Source organism: Hippopotamus amphibius, chromosome 15 (genome assembly GCF_030028045.1).
Source record: "Hippopotamus amphibius kiboko isolate mHipAmp2 chromosome 15, mHipAmp2.hap2, whole genome shotgun sequence".
In the NCBI taxonomy this organism is placed as follows: domain Eukaryota; kingdom Metazoa; phylum Chordata; class Mammalia; order Artiodactyla; family Hippopotamidae; genus Hippopotamus; species Hippopotamus amphibius.
The window spans coordinates 22,956,498-22,964,298 of NC_080200.1; the positions used below are offsets into that span (position 1 = coordinate 22,956,498).

General features: G+C 31.4%; 1 protein-coding gene across 1 annotated transcript; it reads left to right on the forward strand.

Moving 5' to 3' along the window:
• Positions 1-1,390: 1,390 nt before the first annotated feature.
• Positions 1,391-2,338, forward strand: LOC130836370 (olfactory receptor 2AJ1-like). The gene has a single exon (XM_057708410.1). It carries the CDS (start codon positions 1,391-1,393, stop codon positions 2,336-2,338), a length of 948 nt encoding a protein of 315 aa, XP_057564393.1.
• Positions 2,339-7,801: the final 5,463 nt, after the last annotated feature.

Here is a 7,801-nt window from a genome sequence, read left to right on the forward strand (position 1 = left end):
AGAGTGTAGTATGTTCACTGAGTAAAGAATACAATGGTCTTTCTATTTCCTGTGAGGAAGGATTGAGATAGGGCTGAATTTGTAACTAAAAATAACACCTAAAAATGATAGCATTTTCTATGATTAGACTCCAAGTTCCCTCCAGAAGATACAGGGATGTAAACTACATGTTACATCTTTTTTTTTTCTTCTGACATTTAGCATTATTAAACAAGGAAATTTTGATGCTAGATGGAGAAAAAAGAGATGTCATGTTGGGTAAGATTTGCACAAATGTGGAAGAGGCTAAGTGATATGTGATGTGTGTTTCTTCACTTTTGAACTTAGAGTGAGGAAGCTCACCACTAGAACATTCCTCTTTAGATTCAAGAATAGATTTCATTCAAGATCATGGATGTCATAGAAGATATTTTGTCCATCATTTCAGCATCATGGGAGGATATTCCAGGTCCTTGATTGATTGATTACACAAAAAGTTATAAAACAGGGTTGTCAAAACTTTAGGTGCCTCAGGGAGGTTGGGAGAATGTGTTAGAAGTAAGATGATGAAGGCATTAGGGAATGTATTATGGAGTGCTTCTAATATCTGAAGACAAAATAATAAACAATCCTGTGGAGAAAATACACACTCTCTAAAAATATAACTATAATTAATGTATCTTTGGAAACCTTTGATATCAGAGGCAAAACATAAATCAATAATTTATGTAATAAGAATTTGAGAACCTACAGTGGTTCAGAGACTCAGAGTGAACAGACTTTGTCCATACTTATTAATACTAAAATGATGAATTAAAATTTGAATCAGAATGACTATAGCAAAGTAAATCATTATTGGAAAAAGAAAAATCAGAAGGATAAAATTATTCCAGAAATTGAGATAGTGTCAACAAATTTGTATACAGTTATATTGAATTTGAGTTGTCAGTAATCATTGATGTCAGAGACTTCTTTATTATCAACCAGTTCATGGGAGACGCCATTGCCTGAAATCTGAATCTATGTTTACATCAAATTTTACGGACCTGTCAGTAAAAACAGTCAGGACAAAATTCACATGAATATGTCCTGCAAACCTCATTTGTACTCTGATCTTTTAAAATTCTAAAAATCATAGCAAAATGATGTTAACATTTCAGGGAATTAAATATAGAATTAAGGAGTTTATTTCATGATGGAAATTATTGTTGATTCAACAGATTAATGTCCATGTTATAAAACAAACCCAGTTCAAAAGCTGGCTGACAGTTCTTTGGCTTTAGTTGCAAGATATACATCACTAACTCTCATTTTAGTTTGTAGCTAAGTGTAAAGGGATATGAGATTTACACTACTATTTCTTCTTTTTCTGTTTAGCTCTTATTTGATTATTTATTTATAGGTAACATTCATGATGGGACATGAGAATCACACTTTCAGCAGTGACTTCATTCTTTTGGGACTCTTCTCTTTTTCCCAAACAAGTCTGATATTCTTCTGTTTTATATTCATCATTTTTGTTATGACTGTAACAGAAAATACAGTCATGATTCTCATTATCAGCAGGGAATCACGACTCCATACTCCGATGTATTTACTGTTCAGCCATCTCTCTTTTGTGGATATCTTGCATACTAGCAACATTGTTCCTAAAATGATCTCTGACTTTCTGTCAGGTAGCAGAAGTATTTCATTTGCAAGTTGCGGCTTCCAGATATTTCTATCCCTCACCCTCTTGGGTGGCGAGTGCCTTCTCCTGGCAGCAATGTCCTATGATCGCTATGTAGCCATCTGCCACCCACTGCGCTATCCCATTCTTATGAACGACTATGTCAGCATTTTCATGGCTGGAGGATCCTGGCTTATTGGGACGGTGAACTCCATAGTTCACACAGCTTACACACTCCACTTTCCCTTCTGTAGTTCAAGAGCCATTGACCACTTTTTCTGCGAAATCCCCGCCATGTTGATGTTGTCCTGTGTGGACACAACACACTATGAACGAGGAATTTATGGAAGTGGCATCATTTTCTTGCTTATTCCTTTCTCTCTAATCTTTGCATCTTATGTCCAAATTCTCCTTACTGTCCTCCACATGAAATCATCAGAGGCATGGAAAAAGTCCTTTTCTACCTGTTTCTTCCACATGATTGTGGTCATAATGTACTATGGGCCATTTATATTCACATATATGAGACCTAAAAAGTACCACACTGCAGGCCAGGATAAGTTTCTGGCAATATTCTATACCATCCTCACACCATCTTTCAACCCAATTATCTACAGCTTTAGAAATAAAGATGTTCTAGAAGCACTGAAAAATATGCTCAAAAGTAACTTTCCTCATAAAAAATACTAGGAACACTTTTGTTGAAATATGCGTTCTCTATTTCCATAATAATATTTAGAGGATATATGTTATTCATATCTCTGGAAATAAATTAAACATCTTTATCTCTTCAAGTGTGGAAAGAAGTAGATGTTTCCAAAACCCTGATAATAATAAATAATCACAGGTATTTGTTTTATAAATACCTATATCTAAAAATATACCGTTCCCTCTATGGTACCAATTATAATCACTAAAGTCACTGATAGAAAGACAAAGATGACTCAATGCTTCCAGTTTTCTCCCACTATAATTGTATTTGTAAAAACTGTAAGAATTTGTAAAAATTGTCTTTTATAATACAGTCGCATAATATGGAATATATATGTATATGAATAGGGAGAGAGAAAAACCACATAGTTTTTGTAAAATTATATTTCAAACATTGCAATGTTATGAAAAATTTATAAAAATTCATAGGCAAAATAAAGTGAAGTTGGTGAAAGGTACAAATTTCCAATTTTGAGATAAACAACTACTAAGTATGTTGTTCATTAACAACATGGTAATTATAACCAAAAATGACATATTGTATATTTGAAAGTTGCTAAAAAAGTAGATTTTAAAAATCCTCATCACAAGAAAACAATTGCAATTGGTGGTGGATTTCAACTAAACTTATTATGGTAATCTTTTTGAAATATATACATATATGAAAATATCATGTTCTACTCTTCAATGTATTACAATGTTATATGTCAATTATAACTCAATATAACAGAAAGAAAATAAAATGTATTAGTAGCATTAAAAATAAAATTTATTAAGTGCATATTACTTGCATTATATTATTAAAATTATTTTTAATGTGATAGTCATGTAATATTTGGTTAATATAATAATATCTATTAAAAGTTATTTAATAAATAGCATTCAATTTCTATTAATATGGGTTCTATATACAGAAACTACTTAATTTTGAAATGCACAACCCATTTTTTTTTACGCAGTGAAATAAGCAAAACTGCATGTAACAATGCTCACACATTGATCCCATCTTTGTCACATCCAGTGTTGCTGGATCTTTCTTTACTATGGTGTCAAAGCAGTGGGCTGCACCTCTGCATGGAAGAAATAATGTTGAGAGGGTCCAGAAACAATCCAGTGACACAAGTGATTTCTGTTCCTGCCCTCTCCTCAGCTCAGTTGAGGAAGAGTTTGCGGAAATAAAATGTTAGAATTACATAGAATCACAAACAAGTGCAACCATATCCATCACTCTGCACTTGGCTGGAAATTTCCATAACAAGAAAAAAATTCAGAAACTCTATTTGAAAAATGCTTGACAAAGAATTCAGAATGTTTATCTCAAAGTAGCTTAGTGAGCTAATCGAGAACACAGATAACTAAACAGAATCAGGAAATCAATATTTGAACAAAGTGAGTTCAACAAAATTTGAAACCATAAAAGAGAACCAAACAAAAATTTTAGTTCTAGAACTGAAGAACACAGTGACTGAAATGAAAAAACCAATAGAGACAAACAGCAGACTAGATCAAGAAACAGAATCTATGAGATCAAAGACAGATTATTTGAGATTACCCAGTCAGAGGAACAATAAAAACAAAGAATAAAAAGGAGTGAAAAAAAAAACTTACAGCACTTATGGGATTATTATAAGTCACCCATACATGTATTATGGGAATCCCAGAAAGAGTAGAGAAAGGAGGCAGAAAGCTTCTTTAAAGAAATAATGACAGGGCTTCCTAGGTGGTTCAGTGGTTAAGAATCTGTCTGCCAATGCAGGGAACATGGGTTCTATCCCTGGGCTGGGAAGATCCCACATGCTGCGGAGCAACTAAGCCCATGTGCTGCAACTACTGAGCCTGTGCTCTAGAGCCTGTGAACCACAATGACTGAAGCCCACACGACTAGAGCCTGTGCTCCCCAATGAGAGAAGCCACCACAATGAGAAGCCCACACATCACAACTAGAGAAAGCCTGTGCAAAACAATGAAGACCCAACACAATAAGTAAATAAATAAATATTTTTTTTTAAAAAAAAGAAAGAATGACAACAATAAAAAATTATAAATCTGGGGAGGGAAATGAACATCCAGATTCATGAAGCCCAAAGAACTCATACAACTTAATGTAAAGAAGTCTTCCCTGAGACACATGGTAATTCAAACATCAAATCTTTTTAAAACTTAAAACTGAATCAAAATTATCCCTTGTCAAGTGAAAGGTGTAATTAATTAACTTGATGAAAACTATTAGAAATATAAGAATACTTAAGTTATAATCTACAATAAAATTACATTGTTGAATATTTTCTAAATAGCATTGCATCAAAGTAAGTAATATCATTCTTTTCATTATATAGTTTACTACATGAAAATTGTTTTATAGTTTTATGGTTTTTTCCAAAGGAATGGAAACTATTTGAAATTATGTAAGGCTGAAATAAATTAAAAATAATTCTCATAATTGTGGTATTTTAAGAACTTTTGCTTACATTTTCCTATTAAATCAAACACATTCCACTTGATTTATTAAATTTTTGGCCAATATAATCAAAATTAGGAAATAAATTATTATGAGGGTGAGTCAAAAGTTATTGCCACTCTGATTATATTAAAACTTCTATAAATTCTACAGCCAGAGTGCAGATAATTTCTGACTCACCCTCATGTATACAGACATATGATTACAGTGCATTTACTTAACAATACATAAAATATAGGATCCAAAAGTTTAGAGACATGATAATATTGGAAGAATCAGAATAAAGAATTGCTTTCTTTCCCCACTGAACTGACCCTAAACACACCAGAGGGAACATCTATAGAAGTTATCAGAACTCCTTCACCAACCTTGGCTTGTGGCCATCCTGGGCTATTAGTGACTTAACCTACATTATCTAAGTCTCAGTGGACACTCCTAAGTGGATGGAGAAAAAAAAAAGGATTACATTGAACCTCAGGTAAAGAAGGCCTAGAATCAAATCATTGTTGCCCCTGAGTTTCAATGGGTCATTTAAAATGTCAACTGTAGAGATAAAAAGATTAATATTTACATTTGTTTAGAAATTTTTCAAAGAAGTTTATTCAGAAAATGACTTTGTTCATATGAAGAAGTTTGGACTGCTTTCAGCTAATCAAACCAGTAAGTTTGTGAAAGTGTGGATGTAATAAAAGATAATATCCTAATTATATTTTTATTTCTATTCACCACAGAAGAGAAGGGACTCTTCACCAACTGTTTAAGAGAAATTTATTCAGAATTAAGTACTTCTATTTATGTTAAGCAGTGAATACATTCAGGCATGCCACTAGACAGGGAACTCCAAAAAGAAAACTTTATTTAACTAAAATTAGTTTAACAAGATATATAAATAATTTATACTAAAATGCATATCTTAAAAAGAAAAATAAAATACATGGGCTACTCAAACACTTATTCACTTCTTTTTGAAAGACATGAAGCAGTTTTCAAATCTAACACTTCTTATCATGCAGTTCTGACAATTGATCTGAATGTGAGTGATTGACTGTGAAATGATAGTAAAATATAGTAAAATTGATAAAGGCAGCTGTTGATATTATTTGGGAAATACTCTTCTGGATTTACAGTGAATAATACATGGGTTGACTATCATTATACCATATTCTGAAATATGATTGAAAACAATTATGATATTCTATGATAAAGTATACAATAAAATTTTATATGAATTAAAATGGTATTTCCAATATGAGAACATTTATTTGCCCATAATTCAAATAAGATATGCATAGAAAAAAAGAAGAAAGTTAAATGATAAACAATATTCATTGAAGAAAGTGAGGATTCATAGTATCCTCTGGAAATGGGAAATATTGCAGCCAAGAAGAGAATGCTTTAAAACAGCATAGGTAACACAAATTATATTCTCTAGGAGTGGATATGTTTTCATGAAAGCACAGTGTCAGTTAACATAAAAGCTGATTCTATTGTATTAATCCTTTTGGCAGTGTAGATTACTGTTTGGATGGAAATCACTCAGAATTTAAGGTAATCAGTTTAGGAAAGGAGTGATGTAATATATGTAAGAATTGGTTAAGCTAAGACATGGAAGGTTTTAAATGAAGTTTGGTGTCTAGTGTGTAGCTGCACTTTTGAGAATACTAGTTAACAAAAATTGTAGAGTATGAAGTGAACAATAGAAAGTAGTTTTGAACCTGGTTCATAAAAGTGCTTTCTTAAAGGAAACTGAGATGAGGGTCTTGGAAGAGCTGGAGCCAAATCATATTGTAGTATGCTTTGGATGTGCTCAAGTGATATCTGAAGAATAAACCCAATACTTAGGGATCCCAATCCTCATTAACATTTGCAGAGGACAGCCTTTCTTATTTCCTGCTTATTATAATTTTTTAATTATTTTTTTACAAATGAAGGGTGGATACAAGACATTTGTTGTAATCTTAATACTGCTTCTTATTTATTCTTTTACATTAAGTGAATTCACAACTTCTAATTAAAACCTAGAAATTACTTCTCTAGATTTCATCTGAAAATATAAAATGGAATATGCTGAGCATAAAAAAAATAATTGCTAACATTATCTGTCTATGGATATATTTGGATCATTTATATCCATAAATTATATATATATATATATACACATATATATATTTGAAAGCTTCTAGAAATAATCCAGGTAATTAACCATAGGTTTAGTTATAGTTATCCATTTTTTTCACTTTTAAACATAAACTATGTATAATTGGAGTCTTATGCTTTGAAAGTTTGCATTTTATTTGTTTTTATTTCTCATGCATATGAATAAATTTTGAGTGAAAAAATTATATCTGATAAAGAAAACTTGCATGGTTTTATGAGAATCAAATGTTTTGTAGCATGCAGAAACAATTTGAAAACTATCATCATGCAATTGTAGTGAAAAACAGGTGAGATGAATATAAATGATGGTTATGAAAATAACATTGCTAACATTGCTAAAATTTAGAGCTACTCTCAGTGATATTTTATACCTTGGCATGCACTGATTTTTGTGTTTTATCTGTTAGATAGCTTGTAATATCCCATATTTCTTTGTATCTGTTCTACTTAAAAAATACAGGTTCAGATACTTACATTCTTTAAACTTACATTTCTTATAAGTAGATAAGCTGGAATTATATCTAGTTTTAAACTTAAAGTCTCTTTGGTGTACTGGTGTATTAAACCAGAATAAATATATTCCTATTGCAAAACAAAATTTGAAGAACATATAATCAGCTTCTGTCCTTGAAATTATCTGTTAATCACCTATTTACCTAACAATGCTGATTCACCATTATAAAATTTCACTGAAAAATATGAATTAGAAGCACACAAACTTATATGCACACAGGTATTCTCTGTGTATTCTAGATCTCTTTATACATACAAAATTATTGTTCTCATACTATATACCTTCAAAATTTGGAAATACACATTACTTGAAT

Excerpts from the sequence above, each read along its gene's own strand:
- LOC130836370 (XM_057708410.1), top strand. The coding sequence starts at position 1,391 with ATGATGGGACATGAGAATCACACTTTCAGCAGTGACTTCATTCTTTTG.